Raw genomic sequence first — 20,241 nt, forward strand, 5'->3', positions numbered from 1 at the left:
AGAGCTAGAGTTAGAGTTAGATGCGGTGTCCAGGAGAGGGTGAGAAGAGGCGTAGGGTAGGGAACATTGTCGTAAACGTTGCTGAATAGTAGAGCTAGGTCGAACAGTTTACCATGATAGGTGCCTGGGCTAATACTCTGTGCACATGCAATCACCCGGTTTTTCTGGATCGTGCCAAAAGAAGTTTCTAGTTTCCAACCATGCTGCGATCGCGGTTCGCATGCATGCAACAAAAACTCTGTGATCCCTTGCTTCGTATCGGTTTGCGCGGACTGGTGCTCCGCATTGCTCTGAATTATACCAGCTTCACGTGCAACCTGCAACTGTTGTTGATCCGCAAATCCAGCACATATTCATCCTCTTTCCCAGTCTCTGCGGATCCAGAACTGGGGAGACGACTGAAATAGTATCATCACTGTGGCCGCTGGGCGACAGGATGATACAGCCAGTTTACCTAATGGTTGTGTTCACTGCGAGTGATCATTCCATGGAGCAAAAGCTTACGGCGTCTGTTCGACAATTCAGATCTCGGGAATCCCCTCACTCCAACCCATCACCTACCGGTATTCAATTAGTAATTCGGCTTCCCTCCATAGAGGGAATATCGCAGCACATATCACCAACCCCGCCGCCGCTGCACACCTGTGGGTGAGCGAGCGGAAGAGACCCTTTCCATGGCCTCGAGCAGATTTATCGTTCGCACGAGTGGAGCGAGTGGTACATACAAGTTCTCACTCGTCCCAACCACACCCCATACCGTCACCGACATTCCGCTCGGGATCATAGCATCACCGCATCAGATCTCGAACCCCACCTCTTCACTCATGCTTCATCATACGTCCTCCTAGTGCCCACCCACTGCCCACTGCCCACCCACTGCCCACCCACCGGCTAAAACTTTGTCCAAAGCCAACCAACCGTTCCCCTTTGAGTCTTCCCCTTCGATCCACAAATGATATCATTCATATCATTCATATCACAACCCACACCTCTTCAGACTTCCATCTTAGAAAAACCTGCTCCGCGACTCCAGCAACTGCCACGCCCCTCCAGAGTCCAGGATCGCCCAGCCTTTGTACGTACTTCAGAATAATGAACACTCTACTATGATAGTATAATAGGCAGTATATTCCGAGTGCACTCACCCCGGCTCCGCGTCCGCGTATCGGATCGGATGCCCACACTGTTCAATGTCCACTGTCCACTATCCGTCCCATCCGTCAGTAGATGGGGAGGGGGTACCCGCAGTTCTGGATAATTGAATTTGATTTTTTTTCCACGGAACTTCTAGACGTGGGGAGGAGAGGGGATCGTCATATCAGGCTTCAGCCGATGTCTCGGATTACGATAACTAGGCAGGTAGGTAGGTATCTTGGGGTTATCGAAGACGATGTGATACCGGTATATACGCTGGAGAAAAAAAGCGTCATCGGCGGAGTAGAGTACGGGGAGGGGAAGGCGAGATCAGGCTGTCCTTGGAATTTGGAACGCTCGATACCGGGCCGCGGTTGAGCCTGCCCTGCCCTGCCTACCTGCTTGCCGGGTCGGTGCCATGACACAAAAGCCCCCCCCCTCCAAAAAAGTCCATCTATGTACATACAAATTATGTAGAATACCGGAACGTTTTGTGTTGCCTCGCTTGCCCTCATCCCCCCGCGCGCGCAGTCAACGGCGCAGTTCGATTCCAGATCTGACAAATCCCCCACCCCCCACCCCTCGCCTCACCACGAGTGATCGATGCGCATTTATCCCGAGGCTAAAGCCCAGTCCTCTGGTACCTACTCTACTCTACATACTCTAGGCCCGGGGAGGATCTGAAGCACTAGCGGTCTCATCATCGCTCCTGGGGGGAAGCCGGAAGTTTTTTGCTTTTTTTTGCGTGGAAGGTAGGTGGTAGGTAGAAGGTGGAAGGTAGAAGGTGGAAGGTGCACGTGGAAGGTGGGAGATGCCTTCCTTCCGGACGGGACAGGATACACGCTGGCGATAACCAGCCTTAGACCTTGGTTACCTGGTAACTACGGCTCTTGCCTATGGTGTAGATTTTGTGTAGAGTAAAATTTGTTAGGCGCGACTCCGTCCGCCACGAGCGAGGAAGAGCACACATGATTCATGAAAGTTGAAAGGCGGTGGCGGGCCGTCCCAGTAAAACCCCACAATATCCGGGCCACCGACTATAGTATAGACTACCGGTCTACGGTAGTAGAGTACCCCGCTCCTTCCCAGCGGCGCCCTTTGCCGGAATTTGGAAACATTGAGTTTCTCGCCAGAACCTTTTGTGTTCTATGGGTGGATGAAGGCCTTCCCGTTTACCTGTTTACATGTTTACCTGTTTACCTACATCCTACACAGGTGCTATATACGGTAGTAGTTCCAAGGCATCCAACGAGCAACGAGGAACAAGCATCCATTTTGTCCCATCCAATCTCATCCCACCAAATCCCATCCTATTCTATCCCATCCCATCCCATCAGCCCAAGCGCGAGCCCCAGCGCTTCCACAACCTGCACAATCTCCATGCTCCATCCCTGAGAGAAGGAAGAAAAAAATGGTCCACCACGGTCCACGGATACCGGTATCCAGAGCCTGGGTGGGAAATTTTATATCGTGAGTCTTGGACTGGCTGGACACTGCAATCCTCCGCTTACACGGGGGACAAATCCAGTTCATGAGCGCTGTCGCCCCCCGGATCCCAGTCAAGGCTGTAATACCGTAATACCGCAATACTGTAATACCGTATGTACATACAACGGTCTGTGATGAAGGTGAAGGGTGCAGCGGTTCCCTCTCTCTCCCCGCTCGATACCTAGTCCATGGCGCCCGTATCGATATCGGCGGTTAGCGTTGGCCGAGTCGTGGCTGTCTGTTTTTCTGATTGTTTGTTAATCCAAGTAACGGTAACTCGATGAGATCTGAGGGGGGCAATTTTAAACAGCAGCGAGCTCTCAGCTTACAGTCACGCTGCACGCACGATATTGCGAGGAACTCACTCAGACTAAGACTCAGACTTAGACTCGGACGGGAAGACGGGAAGACGGGAAGACGGGAAGACAGGATTCGAATTTAGAAATGGCTCTGGGAGAATCGCAATGAACCCGGACACGGCGCGGTAATCGGCTAGGCCGATACTTTGAATGCCGGATGCCGAGATGGTTGGGAATACCTAGATGAAACTCCTGGATAGATGGATGGATGGATGGATGGATGGTCGGAAAAGTGGTCGGGTGGTCGGATGGTCGGGCCCAGATCATGAGGTGTCACTCTACTAGTTATATAGTAGCGCGGCTTCTTCATGAGCACAGAGGTACATAACTCTCCCGGCATGGGTTGTTTCTTCGCGCTCATCTTATATAACATATCATACATACGAGCTGAAGAGGCATTGCCAGACTCCTGTGGTGTGACTTCGTCGTTGTTGTTGTCGTTGTTGTAGCGCGCGGCCAGGTCTCCGGCCGGAACGCCACGCCAGGCCACGCCACGCAGCGCTCAATCTCCAGTCTCCAGCTCAGTTGACCGGGCCATAAGCCCCAATATCATCCAGGTGGAGTACATGCATACCCAAGTACCTGTGTATAATCTACGGTACATCACCAGGTACAGGTATGTACTCGGTGTACTATACCCGGCAGCTGCTAAGCAACTAACTAGGTAGAGCAGAGTACCCAGTTAACGCTCACGGCAATCAGGAAGCCCGCTAGGGCAGAGCGTCTTACGCATGGAGCATATACTCCGATGACTTTCGAGCGCGGTATGTACTACTCTACCAGTAGTATGTACCATCTACGTTAATATCGCCAGAGAAGGCACATGGCACGTGGCACGTGGGATGGGAGATGTGCAAGCACGCTATGTAGAGTCGATAGAGTAGTTGCTATGTACTAGATTGAGTAGAGCATCCGCCGGCGACCGATTGGTGGTGGCGGCCGATTGGTGGTTGTAGATAGGTGGTGATGGTGGTTGGTGATGGTGGTTGGTAGTGGTGGCGCACCTATGTGCGTGCGTCTTGGGGATATTCTGAAGCAAGCACTAGTTGAGTAAAGTACCTAGAGTAGAGTAGAGGGGACCTGAAACCACCGCCAAGGTGTTGGAGGTTTTGCCGGGGGCGGGGAGCAGGGGCCTGTAACCGCAGGGCTGGGGGGGAGGGAGGGAGAGAGTTATGTGCGACATCGATGCGATTCCGCCAGGTGCCTGGTGGGGTGGAGTGTTGCAACTTGCAGCGGTACATACCGGTACCTAATTTATCTACTCCAGCTAGACATCACAACTATGGTTCTCGCGAGTCGCGGGGGACAACAGCGTTCAATCCGCAAGCGTGAGCGGGGTACCTACTCTGGTACACACGGTACCTTCCTCACCTGTGCGGGCACCAGCAGGAGCGACATCACCGGCGACATCATCCCCATCCCCATCGCTAGAGCACTGCACTCTACATAGCCGCCGAACAAAAAAGAAAAAAGGCCCGATGATGGAAATCCACTATATCTGAAGCAGCCATCAACAACCGCCTTGGCTCTTCCATAGCCCTTGGTTCGAACTTCGGGCCCGCTGGCCACTGGTGGGCCGGACGGAAGCTCTCGCGAGTCGCTTGTGCTAGGTATAGTAGATAAGCGAGGCTTGCTTACCTACATAATTTGCGCATACGCCTCTCTCACTCGCTGGATCACTCGCGGGCGCGCAGGCTCACCGCAGCACTCACTCACTCACTCACCGCAGCGTCACGCCCGCGCCCACACTGTTCAGGCATACAGGCGTACATACCTACATAGGCGGTGTGGCGCCCCCCAAACACCCAACGGCATACTCGACATGCGTGATAGTTGTGCTCAGTTGTACTCAGCTCAGCTCAGCTCGGATCTGCCCAGCTCCGTTCAGCCAGCCGTTTGATTCCTGTACTTTCTGCATACATAATGTATGTACAAGCCCTTTGCTGCACTGCTTTCTTTCTTTCTTTTTTCTTGGTTTTCTTTCCCTGGATAACACCCCTCCCAGCGATTACTATTTACAATGCCGCCGCATACGTAGAGTACCTGCCTGCCTGCATGCGAGGCGAGCGGGAGTGGCTTTTGGCGATTTCGACGGCCGGGGGGCCTCGAATTGAATTGTCGGTTTAGAAAAAGCTGTATTTACTGCATTTACCGCATTCACAACGGAACGGGTCTTTATGTTGGCAATGCGGATGCGGAATATGGTCAGAGGACTGTATATCAATTTTAGGATGACACTGTCATACTACCTAGTAGCGATTGACCGTACAATTATACCGTACTCTAATAGCTGTATGCGCACCGTAGCGGCGTTGGCGGCTGTCTCGTCTCGACACTGACCCGACACTGACTCGCCGCTACAGCCTACAGCCTACAACCTACAGGCCGGTAGGTGTCCGATCGTTGTTATACCACCGCCCCGCCAGGGCCGCCACCGCCCCATACACATCCCCACACCCATACCCATAATCATATTATACATATCCATATCCATGATCTCCACTCTTCACTCTCCACTCTTCACTCTCCACTCTTCACTCTCCACTCTTCACTCTCCACTCTTCACTCTCCACTCCTCACTCCCAAGCCAGCCGGCCGGCGGAGCAGGAGCAGGAGCAGGAACAGGAACAGGAAACGGTCGAAACCACGGACCACGGTCTCCCCAGCTCTCCCCAGCTCTCCCCGGCTCTCCCCGGCTCTACCTAGCTCTCCCCGGCTCTACCTCGTTGTGACCATGGAAGGGAGAAAACGTAAGTCGCCGAATGCGTTGTTTACCACCCGGCAGATACGAAAAAACAAAAACAAAAGCAAATGACTCGCGGGCAAGAGGGCGGCGACAAGTCCGTTGTCCGTGGCCCACTCGCCACTCGCCACTTTCTCGGCCGCGCCGGTGGTGTGCTAGGTAGGTGGGTACATAAGATAAGGTAATGGACCGCGGCCGTGGTGATGGGTGATGGGTTGTGTGATGGGTCCCGGTCCCCGACGGACGGACGGACGACCACGACCATTGCCGGATCGGATGGGGTGGAGTGGGAGCTGGGTGGGGCGGGTGAGCGATACAGGGGCAGGGCGGGCAGGGCAGGGCAGGTAGGTATTCCAAATCTGCCAACGCATCCATCTGTTCTTCGCTGTAGGTTAGTTACCGGGGAAAAGCTGGACTGCAAAGCTTCAATCACCGCTATCACTCGGGAGCCTCACTGGCTGGTCGCTGGCTGACTGGCCGCTTGCAAGAGTGCAAGCCTCGAAGAGGAGAAGAGGAGAACGCGTAAGCCAGTCCAGCCCCAAGCCTCAAGCCTCAAGGATCTTGTGACGAGAATCTTGCCGCCACACTCTCACACCCACACTCACACCCACACTCACACGGCAGGCTTTCGATGATCGATCCCCGAATTGATCCACGGTTCCCGCAGCTCCGTTTCCGTTTCCGATTCTCCCCTGGAGGAGTCTGAAGTCTGGACGGTGGACAGTGGACACATGACACCTCACCTGCGCTGCTGCGCATTAACGATCACACACATCACACACACACACGCACACACACACATCCATCATCTCGATCATCCCAAGCCAACCATCCCATCTTATCCCATCCCCTCATCACCCCCGTCCCAACCCAACAGTGCTATGTAGGGGGGACGATGACCAGTCCTAGTTCTTGTTCTTGCCACTGACATGAGCTCGAGGTAGCCTGTAGGTATGTACACAGTGTAGCCGCAGCTTCCATACATAGCCACCCTTCCCCTCCCCCCTCAGTCCCCCCCTTCCCAGTCCCCCAGTCCACCAGTCCACCAGTCCCCAGCCCCAGTTCTCTCCCTCTCGCCACAGCGCTACAACCGCTGGCCAGGTCGGACTGAGTGTATGTGGCTATGTGTGTAGGATTTTCTGCATGGCATGATAGATTGTCGTTGGTTGGTCTGGTTGGTTGGTTTCCATGATCCTGTTGCCGCCGCTTTGAACTTTCCAAGGTCGGAGGGCTCAGGGAGGTGGACGGACAGGGCCGGCTTCAGTAAACCGCCGGCGAGTATGTATGTACATTGTACCCCGCCTGGCAGCGGCGGCGGCGGCGGGGGGGGGGGGGGGGGGGGGAGGAGTTGGAGGAGGAGGTGCACCTCACACTATCCATTGCCTTCCTCTCCCCCTCTCCCCTCCGTCCCCTCCCCCCTCCCCCTCCCCTCACCCCCCGTCACCCCCTCGTATACAGCAGTACTACCGAGAAGAAGAACGGAGTCCACGATCATGGCTATGACCATGACCTCAGAAACGGGGTTACTATGTTACGGGGGAGGGGGGGGGGCAGTGACTGGGGGGTTCGATCATGAAACATCACCACGCATCTTCCCCCATCCATGCCATGCCATGCCATACCGGCTGACGGCGAGGTATGGGGAGTGGAAGGATGGAAGGAAGGGAGGGAGGAAGACCATCCGCTAACCGGCCAGCGTACCTGACTAAACTAAACGTTTGATCCGCCACACAGCCCATCCACTTCCGTGCGTATAAACGGTTCTCTCCAGCCAGCTAGACTCCAGCATCCAACCAGCCAGATCATCAGCCAGCAGCCTCAACCAGAAGAAAAGTAGAAGAAAATCTAAACTCAGATCTCCATCTCCACCCATAACTACCACACTCAGCACTGGCAGACTGGGCACTATGGCACAAGCCGAATGCTGATGTTGATGGTCAGTAAATCCAAGCAAGGCGTATTTAATTGGCTCTCTATTAAACGCGAAAGGCTCAGTCGGTCAGTCAGTAGTTATACCCAGTCTGTAGTTATACCCAGTAGTAATACCCAGTAGTTATACTCGGTAGTAATACCTAGTAGTTATATCGAGTAGTAGTGGTGCTATATCCAGTTCAGTTCAGTTCTTGGTGGTAGGTGGACAGGGCTCAGGACAGAGCCAGGGCAGGGCAGGGCAGGGCAGGGCAGGGCGCCGGACGGGCGACTAACTCAGTAGCTAGGTAGCTGGCAGTCTAGCAGTCTTCCTAGTAGAGTCCATGCCTAGCAGAGTTCATGGCTAGGTAGGCATGCAAAGCACCTATAAATAATTACGCTGGACTGCACTGCACTGGACTGTACGGATTATTTGATTCGAGAGCTCGCGCGCGCGGGTAGGGAAGGGAAGGGTGAGTGTGAGGATGGGATTGGGATTGGGATGAGGGTGAAGAATAGGTGGTGGAGGGAGGGAAGGTTCCGCCAGAGAATTTGCTGATGGAGCTTTCAGAGAGAAGGCGCGGGGGAGAGATGGGGGGGGGGATGGAGGGGAGGGATAGGTAATTCGGTTGAAACGCCCGCTGAAGGGTAGGGCACGCACTCGCACACACGGAGAGAGAAAGAGAGAGGGAAAGAGGGAAGCGGATGGGAACACACACACGCAACAGAGTAGGTACTCTACTCTACTGGGTATCAAGCGAGCGAGCGGAGGAGGATGCGAACGAAAGAGAAAGAGGGAAAAGATCGGGGACGATCGGTCGACAAGTATTGTACATACCGGTACTTGGGTAAGTGCTTAGTTCACGTACATACGGGAAAATCAGGCGATATAAAATCCCCGTGGATGGATATACTCTATGGGGCGGCGACAACGGCGGCGGCGGCGGCTCTCTCTCTCTCTCTCTTTGTTTGACCTACCCAGGTGCCCGGCCGCATTTCCGGATCCGCGTCGCCTCGGACTGACTGGTAGGGGGAAGCCTTTTCTTATTTTATTGCTATATCAACCGGTCGGTATAGGGAGCCAACAAAGAAGGCCACGGGCGATGGGGTCGGAGATGGGTACTCATGCTCAGACCCCTCATCGCCATCTCCATCGCCGCCGCCGGAAGTAGGGGCGGCGATCTCCCATCCCCATCCCCATCCCCATCTCCATCTTCATGCATTCTGGCCCGAGGTTATTGTAAAATATAATGAAAAATATGGCCACGAGTTCCCGGCCATATGACTTGGAGATGCCGATGGGTGCAGTTGCAGTGGCTCTGCAACCGGTCTCGCGGTGAAAGGTGAAAGGAGACCCACGACCCACGAGCCATGCAGTGCATGGTCCGCCGGAGAAGGATCCTTCCCTTCTTGTTTGTGAGAGCTCTGGATGTATGTACTCAAGTATTCCAAGCAGCCCAATTACTATGTATACCCAAGCAAAAGGCCAAGTATTACCAAGTATCAAAGTACCCACGCACAGATAAATATGGTGGCCCCGGGCGCCGATAGAGTAGAGTACATAGATCGAATCTCATGCCGGGCGTTGCCAATTGCAAGTATGACAACTACCGGTATGTAATGTCATGTTGCCCGCATACATACCGTATTATTATTCGGTGGACGTTCGGCGTTCGGTCGGAGGTACAATACGGTACATAGGAGCCTTGGCTCGGATTGGCCAGTAATTATTTCTAGTTGGTAGAAATGGCAACTGACTAATTATTGGTTAGAAATCAAAGGTGGACTCGCGGGACAAACAGTAGTTACGGAGACCATCATGCAAAAACACAATGCAGCCACATGCCAGCCGCAACGACGAGACGACGACGGCTCATGCACTTCCGATTCGTTGCCGCCTGCCGACACCCAGCAGGTGGCTTGACTGTGAATCTGCGAGTCTGCAAGTCTGCGACCGGCTGCAGAGTTTCTACATACATATCCACCCGTATTTACATGGGCTAGTCACTGGGAATAGGGCGGATAGGCGTCATGGTGCCTGATTCGACCGTTGTACGGATCGGACCTAGAGCACCTGAATATGTAGATGCACTCGGCGAGGCCAGTCATCAATGACAAGAAAAAGAGAAAAAATAGCAACAACGGACGGGAGTTGTCGAGAGCGAGCGCGAAGGACTCCGCACATATGTACCATACATAGTCGTCGGTCAAGGGGTACGGATGCAGGCGCGTGTTTCACGTTCGATACCTCCTGGCCAGTCGGGAGAAGGCAGGGCAGTGCTGCCAGTGCAGGGCGCGAACGAACAACAAGAAGAAGAACAAGAAGCAGAAGAAGATGGATGTGGGAAGCAAAGCGAGCCACACACACTCCGCTCGTCGTTCCTGACCGACCTGTCAGAGTTTCGGCCTCACAGGAAGGGCAGAGGAAAGATGTGCAGAAGGAGAAGAGGGCGGCGTGAGTCGTGATGATGATGCGCATCCGGGCTCGAGGGATGGAGCCCACCTATTACCGGAACGCACACACCTTTTTCCTTTTCCCCCTCTCTTTTTCCTTCTCTTTCTCTCCTCTCTTTCTCTCTCATTGTGGCAGTTGCATGCCCGGAGGATGGAGACGGGGTGTGTTCGTGCGTGTGTAGGTACATACTCTACTCACAAGTGGGTACATGCCCCCTATTTCCGAGATGCATTGTTGAATCTCCGGTAGGCGAGGACTCGGGAGATGTCGAAATGGAACTCCTGGCTGGCCGCCTCCTCCTATTCCTCCTCCTGGCCTCACGACATTCCTCTCGGCCCTCCGTTTGTTGCAGTTGGTAGATCACGATGCCACGATGGTGTAATAGTATCCACCGCGAATCCGTGCATAAGTACTTGCCTTTGTGGCTGGGTGCCCGGTGCACAAGTATCAGTGACAAACAAAGAGCGATAGAGAGATAGAGAGACGGAGAGAGACGGCAGCCACTCTATTGCAGAACAGTTGTGGATAGAGTGGCCTACATGTATCTGGAGTGCATAGTACTTTGGTATATACATACGCTCACGGCGGACTGCCCTTTCGAGGTCCAATGACTGGTCGCGAGAATCTGCTACACTAGTGAAAGCAGGAGAAGGTCTGTTTGATCATCGGACTGGGTGGAAGCCAAGTTTCCCTGAGGTTAGTTAGGCTGTACATACAAATGTACCTGCTCTAGATTCTAGAGTGCGCCCTCCATCGATCGTCATCCCGGCAGCGGGTGCGGAATAGACCATGATTCGCCGAAGAAGAGAGCGAGGAGAGACTGGAAAGTGGGGCGGAGTAGGAGAGCGAGAGCGAATCGATGGACCGGTTCTATGTTGGTCCGCGGCGGGGGGCACAACTTACAAGTCGTGAGAATGCACACCTGGCTGGCTGGTTGTGGCTGGCTGGTGATGAATTCCAATGCGAGGAGAGGCGGCGGAGGAGTGAGATTTCTGACCACTCCATCCGTCCCTACCGGAATGGGCATATCGTTGGAGTACGATACGGTACTGGCCGTGGACATTATCGCCATGGTCGGGCACCAGAACACAACACTCACCTTCACAGCGATCACGGACATGCTCCGTATCATTTGTCTGGCCATTCTGCCTACCTATGTGCCTACCGTATACCGGGTGCATATAGTCCTCGTCGTCCACGGCCTTTGATGCTATTGGCATCACTGGAGACCCGCAACGATGAGGGAGACGTCGAGCACTGGAGGGTCGTCACTCGTGACTCGTGAGCACTGAGCACTGAGCACTGAGAATCCGACGAGTGCTTAGAATAGATGGCGGAGCGGAAACCTGAGAGTGACAGCAGTGACTTAGGCCGGTACGGTCCGTGGTCGTGGCCGTGGTCGTGGCCGTCGCCGTGACCGTGGCCGGCCATTGCTTCACGATCAATCGATCCTATGGCCACCCCGCATTCTCCGTCCCCGTGGCTCAGCACCCACACACACATCCCACACAAAATCCCCCCCAATCGACGGCATCTCAGTGGGAATATGCTCTACCGACCAGTGTAGAGTAGACACACCAGGGCAGGGCAAGAGTAATCGTATCGTGACGGAGAGATCTGCTCTGCTATGCTATGTTAGATAGCGATTCGTCTATCCGTCCCTCCATCCACCCATCCACCCATCCGTCCATTCATCTATCACTTTCGTCCATCCTCCTCTCATCACCATCACCATCACCACCATCATCATCCCTCGCTTGAGCGTATCATATCGTCCGCCTCCTGCAAAGCTCTCGTTCTCTCTCCTAGACGGTGGCCGCCCCGCAAGCAAAGCAACACGGTTCGCCAACCCTACACTAAAATACCCACCCATACCTACCATACTCACCTACCTACCGCACCCATACCCATTCCCAACTTCCTTCCCAGCCAGCCAGCGCCCGTCCGTGTGTTCTTCACCTGTTTTAGCCGCCCCCGTTCCTGCAACCCCAGTCACCGCCATCTTTCCGTTCTGCTCCCCCCCCCAAATCCTCTCCCCCCCATCTCTCTTCCCTTCATTAACTTGCATCAGTCCACTCGCCCCCTCTCTCTTCGAGCTTTCTCTTCCCCTCCTCGTCCCCACTTTGCTTTGCGGTTCTGAAGTATAGGTGTACTTCTTCGCTTTCTTTGTGTTTTATTTTTTTATATTTACGTCTACGCGTCCAAGGAAACCGGTCTTTCTCTACGCTGTGACAACGGAAGGCAGGACCCTCCCCTTCGTTCCCTCAACAAGAATCAACTCCTCGTACACTATACACACCCCCCGAACCCACAAAACACCACGCTCGCTCTGCAACCTTGACGATTCGCGACAGCGCCCTGAGACCTGCGGTCACATTCTCCCCCTCTCCACCCCACAAAAAACTTACACACCAAACCCCCCGTTCATCGCATCAAACATCACCTTCATCGCCCTTTCTCCCCGGTGGATCCGACCCCGATTCGAAATCATATCGCCTAGTTTCCCTCAACTGCAGTAGCACCCTAGAAAACAGTTTCGTTGCTCTCCCTTTGGATCACAGCAGAGTCGACCTCCGCCTGGAATAGAACGCAAGAACGACAGAAAAGAAAAAAGACTCGTACCATCCACAGCCATGGCCCACTTAATGTACACCCAGCCGCACCTCGCGAATCAGCAGAAGCCAGAGACCTTTATGCTCTCCACAGAAGCCCAGCAGTCATTACCACACGACGCTCAGGTGGCTCTGCAGCAAGTTGACAACTGTAAGCCGCCTCTGTTGTGCGTTGGTGGAGAGGGGGGGACGGAGTGGGAAAGGGGTTGGCCTCAGAGTTGCTCCGAGGCGAAGCGAGTGCGGCGCATGTTCGCGACAGCAACAACGTGCTGATGTTTCTTTGCGATAGTGAAATACTTCCTCATCTCCGCGCCTGTAGACTGGGCACCGGATCAGTACATTCGACGATTCCTGCTTCCGACCGGAGAATATGTGTCTTGCGTGTTATGGTATGCTGCCAACCCCCCGAAGAAGAATAAGAAAAAAGAACACGAAAGAAAAAGGGTCGCTGCTCCGTGGAAGCGAGCGAGCTCGGTCCACGTGAAGAGCGATGGAATGGGAGGCATCAAGTGCACGGGCTGACGACATGGTTGTATGTAGGAACAACCTTTTTCACATCTCGGGCACCGACATCGTCCGCTGCCTTTCTTTTCGCTTTCAAGCATTCGGCCGGCCAGTAAAGAACTCGAAGAAATTCGAGGAAGGAATCTTCTCGGATCTGAGAAACTTGAAGTCTGGCACCGATGCCTCGCTCGAGGAGCCTAAAAGCCCGTTCTTGGACTTTCTGTACAAGAATAACTGCATCCGAACCCAAAAGAAGCAGAAGGTTTTCTATTGGTACAGCGTACCGCACGATCGCTTGTTCCTTGACGCTCTGGAGCGCGACCTCAAGAGGGAGAAGATGGGCCAAGAGGCAACCACCGTTGCCGTTAGCGAGCCCGCGCTCTCCTTCGAATTCGACTCTTCCCAGTCGCTGTTTGAGCAGCTCACCAAAGCACAGCAAGCCAACTCTTCGTCGTTCTCTGCCCATGCTTCTTACTCGTCTTCCACTTCGCCCGTCATGCGCGCGATGGACTCGATGCCACCACCACAGCTCATCCCCGCACCGATGGCCGTCGTGCCCGAGGATATGGGTCCCGTCACTTCGTACGCCTCGCAGATGCCATTGCCCGCGCCCGTCAAGAGGGAGGATGACTATGGCGCCTACTACCCCGAACGTGGTGGAATGCCCCTTCCGCGACCCATGCACCAGCGCACCCACTCCATGCCCAGCTACCTCGAGTACTCGCCAGCCCCCTCGTTCGCCCCGTCGGAAGACTACAGCAACCGTGGACTATCGTACGAGCCCGTGACACCGCCCCAGCAGATGGTCAACCTTTCGGAGCCCCACTACCTCTCCAACGATGCGCCCGCGATGTACCAAGATCACGGACACCATCACCATATGGGCGGCATGATGGCTCTTCCCCTGCCGGCTGTTAGCGGAGCTCCCTTCTCCTCGACTCCCCGTGCGTACAGCAACAGCGTCTACTCCGTCATCGAGGGATCGCCCACATACAAGCAGCGCAGGAGACGGTCGTCGATCACGCCTGGCATCAGCGCATTGAGCAACGGGGTTCACGGGCACGTACGGAAACACAGCGACCATCAACTCAGACGGTCCGCCACGGCATCCGTCGTTCCCGAGAGCGACGGCGAGGATGGAAGTGTCCATGGCATGTCGATGCACCACAGGGAGATTGTCGACCTGTCCCGACAAGGAACGCCCATGTCGGTCATGGAGGGCAGCCCAGCACCTCAGATGGTTCACCACGAGGGTAGCCCCATGCGTGATTACGACGACCTCAAGCACGGCGGCGCCGCTGTGATCAGACGTGCCAAGAGCGCGACCGTTATGGAAGTTGGACCGTACCCCCAGAAGTCGCACTCCTGCCCGATCCCGTCTTGCGGACGCTTGTTCAAGAGACTCGAGCACCTCAAGAGGTTTGTTGCTCCCCTCCAGTTTACCGAAGAACGTATTGGCTGACACTACATTAAGACATGTTCGCACGCACACGCAAGAGCGACCATACATCTGCAACCACTGCAACAAGGCCTTCTCCCGTTCCGACAACCTTGCCCAGCACCGTCGGACCCACGACCGTGATGGCGCCAATGGCTCCAACGACAGCTACAACTACAGCGAGGAGGACCTAGAAAACGAGGACGATCAGCTGCAGAATGGTGACGACGGTTCCGATACTGTCGAGCAACACAACCCCTACCTGCCTATGGCTTCGGGGCACCACTCACTGCCGGCGCCAAGTTTAATGCACTCGGCGTTGATGCAGCAGATGAGCTGAGTGATGGGAAAAGGGTCGTGTCTGATTGTGTTTTCTTGATTTGCCTTACAGCGTATCTTTTGCAACATTTTTCTTGTGGGGTAGCGTTTATGAGGGGCTGGGCTTGGGGCTTACTTCTATGTGCAGCTCAGGAGTGGGAGAAGGGGGGCTTTGCTATTACATATTGATTTGACGGATGGACGGTTTGGGTGGCTTGACTGTATCTGGGATTTTTTCTTTCTTCGTTTATACCCACCTCCTCTACAGTGAGGGAATTTCTTATGTCATTTGTACTTGTTCCATTTTTTTTTATGTTGGCTCGAATCCTTTAACTCCTCCCTTTTGGATGTGGTGCTCCCCATCTTCTGCATCCTCTCTAGTGGCGGTGTTAGTCTTGAGATTGATGAACTGGAGTTCTTTTTGGTGTTGGATTTGGGGGATATTAAAGGGTGGTGGGAGCTATCTATTTGTTTTTTTTTCCTCGGAGAGGACGATCCTCGCAGCAGCTTGCGGATTTCTGCACTTTTCGGTTCCCTTTTTTTTCTTCTTATGTTGGGTTTCGGCAGGCAGGCGGACAGGCGGGTTAGGTTGACAGGGAAACAAAAAATTCCTTTGTTCACTTCCATTTTTTCTTTTCCTTTTCCTTTCCCGTTTCTCTCTTCGTTTCTCTTTCTGCTCTTTTCTGCTCTTTTCTTTTTCTTATATATTCCTTTTTTCGTTTTTGTGTTTCTCTACTACTATAGACTGGCTTTTCTCTTTTCTTTTCTTTTCTTGAGCTTTTCGTTCCGTTTCGATTCTGATTGATGAACATTTTCTTTTCTCTTTTGCGGTTGGTTGGTTGGTTGGTTTATGGTATCGATTGCGGATTTGGGCGGATTTTTTCTCTAGGATAGGATTGGATAGGGTAGGTACGCTGGGTAGGGTAGGGCAGGAAGGGCAGGAAGGATATGATGGCCCAATGATTGGATTGGATTGGATTGGATTGGATTGGATTGGATTGGATTGGATTGGATATTGGAATGGATACTTCTTAGGAAATGGGAACCGTTTTTCTTCACCCGCTTCCCATGATTGGGATGTTTCATTTGAGAATCGTGCAGTGCCGCCTATGTATGGTACTCTGCGCGCGCGCGGAAGGATAGGTACCTCGATACTCCAAATACATATCATGGAGAGAAATGAGGTGAGCAGACTCAGCAGAGTACCTGCCGCCGCTGCTGAGTAGAGTACGAGTTTACCGCTCGCCACGGACAGACCGAACATGGACAGAACCAGGCAGGCATCAACGCGACCAGGTTGTTCCTGGCGATTTTTTCCATTTCCTTCGCATCCCCCCGTCCACCCATCGTCGCCGGAGCCCTGAAGAATTTCCGTTTCCGTTTCCGTGCGAAGACGGCCGGTCGGCTGGATGGAGTGGAGTACCTGGGTGGAGTCGGTGGGTTGGTTGGTTGGGAGGGAGGGAGGGGAGGCGGAAGGAGGGGAGAGGGGAGGGGCTGTGCACACAGACGATACAGACGGAAGAGCTGGACTGACGGGGCGCTGGTTGCATAGCTACGGTATCTACGATACTCTTCGCACATGGTTTGTTCTCCTCAGGTTCTTCACACGCGGCGACCACTCGCCGTTTTCCCCAGCTCACTGGTTGGCTGGCTGGTTGGTTGGCACTGGATGGCTGTTGCATTCGCCATTCGTTTCGGTAGACGGGAACAACAGACCAGAGCAGAAAGAACAGAAAGAACAGAAAAAGGAACTTCGACTTTCGACTTTCCACTTCCAGGAAGGAACGCGAAAAAAAAGTTGGGGGTGTTCTGTGGTGGCACATGATGGGATTCCTACGGATGGGGGATAGGTCGCTGGGGCACTGGGGCTTGGGACTATTTCCCGATGCGGGCGTTGCAACTTGCTGCTCGTCGACGAATCATGGTGCCGTTTGGGGGGTATGCAGGGGATGCAGGGGGATCGCTGAAACAGTGGTGGGATGGGGACGGGGGGATGGGGGATGTGAGGAGTTGGTGCGGCCTGCGGCGGATAGGTGGGGTGGAGTGTCACGTTGGCGCACTCGCCACAGCTAGAGTACAGCCACCATCTGCCACCCGACGCCTGCGTATGGCGGGTGTCCGACGTCGACGTGAAGTGCCACTGAAGTACCTACGGTACTTTGTAGATGTGTGGTTATCGACGAGCGGCGGACCGGCGGCGGACGGTGTCTCCGGGCAGCAGCAGCCATGAGTCCATGACGCACGCACGCAAGCAAGGGGAGGACTCGAGGAGGAGGACTCGAGGAGGAGAGAAACCGGCGCTTTTATGAATTATCGTGCTACCAGGTAGATATCATACATCTCTACCTGCACGCAAGGCGCATACCAAACATTATGCATCATCCACACACCACACACCGCACACCACACCACGTACCACCCACCACACCCCATTACCACCACACACCACACACCACACACCATACACACGCATATAAACACCACGCATAAATCAATCAACCATGAAACAAAGTCCCAGCGCCCGCGATGTGTGCAACCAATTCGACATCCTCCAGCGAACCCCAGCATCCAATCACGTGGCCGGCACTGTCCCATTCCAGCTCGTGCACGCGGTTCCACCGATCAAGGAATAGGAATGTCCACCAGAGCCCGCCGTAGGTCTCTCGAACGTCCGACGTGGATAGACCTTTGTAGTCTGCCGCGAAGACGAGGGGGGTGACGATGCCCTTGTGATTATCGTCAGTAAGGGAGGGAGGGAGGGAGGGGGGAGGGAGAGGGGAGGGAGGGAGGGAGGAGGGAGAGGGGAGGGAGGGAGGGAGGGTACTTACGACAGACTTTCCGTACTCCTCGAGCGCCGGCGAGAGCATGTACTGCTCGTGCAGCGTCAGTCCGCGGGCGACCAGACATCGCTCCAAGTGCTCGATCTTGACGAGGTCGATCTGGGCCAACGGCGGAGAAGAGTCGCGGGCGGCCGCGAACGGGATGAGCGGGTATATTGGTCCGTCGAAGTCGCTTGGGCCGAGGCCGGCGATGTCGTATACCGCTGCCAGGTCGGACTTCGCGGGAACAGTCGCCAGGGTGTTTTGGCGACGGGTTGGCCCGAAGTTGAAGTCGTAAACCTTGTACGGCTCGACCCGGCTCACCGGCTGCCTAGGGTAGAACTCCGGTGCTGGATGGGGAGGTCTCTGAGCGGCCTGTTCGAACCGCATCGGCATATGATCCTCGCTCCTCCAGTGGGTCTCGGTCATGAGTGCTTCCTCGGACGCTTCTGATCGCTGGTCGGTTTCCTCTGGATCGGTTTCCTCTGGATCGTAATCCGAAAAATCGTCATCCGTAATATCGCAACCCGAAAAATCGCAATCCCCTGGATCGTATTCCGACGATTCGGGGTATAAGAGACCGTACTGGGAATAGTCATCGTCTCTGTTGGCGTAGGCCATCTCCCAGCGGTTCATCATGCGTTGTTCGTCGATCGGGTCCCAAATGTCTCCGGTCACCGTGTCCTCTTCGAGTCCGCGTCGGAGTGATTCCTTCGGCATCATCATGCGTTCTTTCTCGATTGGGTCCCAAGGCTCTCTGGATACCGTGTCCTCCTGGAGTCCGCGTTGGTGGGATTTCCTCTCCATCCTCATGCGTTGTTCCTCGATCGGGTCCCAGTGTCCTCTGATTGCCGTGTTCACTCGGAGTTTGGGTCGGGGGGATTCCCTCTCCATCCTCATGAGTTGTTCCTCGACCGGGTTCCAGTGACCTCTGGATACCGTGTCCTCCTGGTGTTCACGTAAGATGGATTCCCTCTCGATCCTCATGCGTTGTTCCTCGATCGGGTCCCAGTGTCCTCTGGTTGCTGTGTCCACACGGAACTTGGGTCGGATGGGTCCGTTCGACTTTGCCATGCGGTTCGCCCAAAGCTGGTAGGCGAGAACACGACTGGAAGACCTCTCGCCGACGGCGATATAGCTGATGTCCTCCTTATACTCGCGGTACATGGCCTTGTCCATGCGCTCTTGCTCGATTGGGTTCCAAGACATGATTGTCGTGTCTGTTGTTATGTTTGCTGGTAGATACCTGTGAAGGGGAAAGGGGAAAGATGAAGATTCGGTACGAACGGGGAAGATGGAGATATAGTACGAACGGGGAAGATGAAGATACCGTGGGAACGGGAAATATGAAGATTTAGTATGAACGGGGAAGATGAAGATTCAGTACGAACGGGGAAGATGAAGATTCAGAGATGAAGATTCAGAGATGAAGATACCATAGGAACAGTAAAGCCGAAGATTCAGTATGAGCCGGGAAAGATGAAGAAACAGCAGAAGCGGGGGCAAGATGAAGCATATATAATCATGAACAGTCTGGCTTTTTCCTGTTGACTGCAGCGGGGCCGAAGTATATCGCAGGATCGATCCAGAACCTTGAGCATATTCGTAGCTGTTAGTCGGAGGGGGGGAGGCATCAGCCTTCACGATCTCGAATGCACCATCTGGAGAAGTTTTTTCTGCGCATGTGCTTCCTCTTCGGCTTTGAAGAACTGTAAATGTGGGTTTTTAACTTAAGGCTTCCTAAGGCTTCTTGTCTCTTCGAACTCGCCGGATCGTGGAGAGGCATCATGGTTAATCATTCGCACTGTGAGTTCTATGGCGACGGTCTGGATCCACGATTAAGCACTATTGTCACTGTCGAGCAGAATTTGCATATGCTCTCGATGGTCAGGTGCAAGCAAGCCAGCGAAAAACTAGATATACGGAATGTATGAACCGCAAAGATCTTCGAGCCGAAAAATTGACGTCCGATGGAATTGGAACACATGACACCGCCGACTCCACCACTACCACTGCCATAGCTAACTATCCCACAAGCACTCCATTCTTGCGGCGACGTTTAAGGTCCTCTAGACTCTAGCGGGCCGACGCCGTGTAGTGCCTATTTAAGGACGACGTTGGACTCTGGAGGCCCTGCACACGCAGCAACCGTCCCGAGATCCGATCGGACTTTGGCCTAAGTACACTCACCATGCGCCCAAGCGCTCATGGACAGTGTACAGTGCACAGGGCTGTCGCTCAGCCCTGCAGCCCTGCAGGCTGCAGCGATGGAGCGCTTGCTGGGCGTCTATGTACTGTATGTACTCTACATACCGGTAGTAGCGCTTCTCTCCACTACGCCGATACCAACGACGGCTGGGCTGGGTAGAGAAAGCTCAGTTGGAAGTGATTACATAGCCTTCGCATAGCCTGCGCATGTGGCGAGGTGAGATTAAGGGATGGAAGGGAATCGATATTACATAC

The 20,241-nt window shown here is 54.2% G+C and overlaps 4 protein-coding genes across 4 annotated transcripts; 3 read left to right on the plus strand and 1 right to left on the minus strand.

Moving 5' to 3' along the window:
- The first annotated feature begins 12,345 nt into the window (after positions 1-12,345).
- On the plus strand, positions 12,346-15,069 carry BZA05DRAFT_246425 (STE like transcription factor-domain-containing protein). Its single transcript, XM_051479973.1, has 4 exons — positions 12,346-12,850; positions 12,989-13,088; positions 13,240-14,622; positions 14,678-15,069. The coding sequence occupies exons 1-4, from the start codon at positions 12,721-12,723 to the stop codon at positions 14,979-14,981; spliced, it is 1,917 nt and encodes a 638-aa protein (XP_051341072.1). The 5' UTR covers positions 12,346-12,720; the 3' UTR covers positions 14,982-15,069.
- On the plus strand, positions 15,070-15,698 carry BZA05DRAFT_246389 (uncharacterized protein). The gene has a single exon (XM_051479972.1). It carries the CDS (start codon positions 15,157-15,159, stop codon positions 15,550-15,552), a length of 396 nt encoding a protein of 131 aa, XP_051341073.1. The 5' UTR covers positions 15,070-15,156; the 3' UTR covers positions 15,553-15,698.
- Positions 15,699-16,447: 749 nt separating this feature from the next.
- Positions 16,448-16,917, plus strand: BZA05DRAFT_392125 (uncharacterized protein). Its single transcript, XM_051483054.1, has one exon. The coding sequence runs from the start codon at positions 16,539-16,541 to the stop codon at positions 16,782-16,784; it is 246 nt and encodes an 81-aa protein (XP_051341074.1). The 5' UTR covers positions 16,448-16,538; the 3' UTR covers positions 16,785-16,917.
- A 537-nt stretch (positions 16,918-17,454) lies between these two features.
- BZA05DRAFT_417165 (uncharacterized protein) lies at positions 17,455-18,987 on the minus strand (the record flags this gene model as incomplete). Its single annotated transcript, XM_051485448.1, has 2 exons — positions 17,455-17,685; positions 17,788-18,987. 2 exons carry the CDS (start codon positions 18,985-18,987, stop codon positions 17,455-17,457), a joined length of 1,431 nt encoding a protein of 476 aa, XP_051341075.1.
- Between the last annotated feature and the right edge of the window lie 1,254 nt (positions 18,988-20,241).

This window comes from Tricharina praecox (genome assembly GCF_024521635.1).
Source record: "Tricharina praecox strain CBS 144465 chromosome Unknown BZA05scaffold_7, whole genome shotgun sequence".
In the NCBI taxonomy this organism is placed as follows: Eukaryota; Fungi; Ascomycota; class Pezizomycetes; order Pezizales; family Pyronemataceae; genus Tricharina; species Tricharina praecox.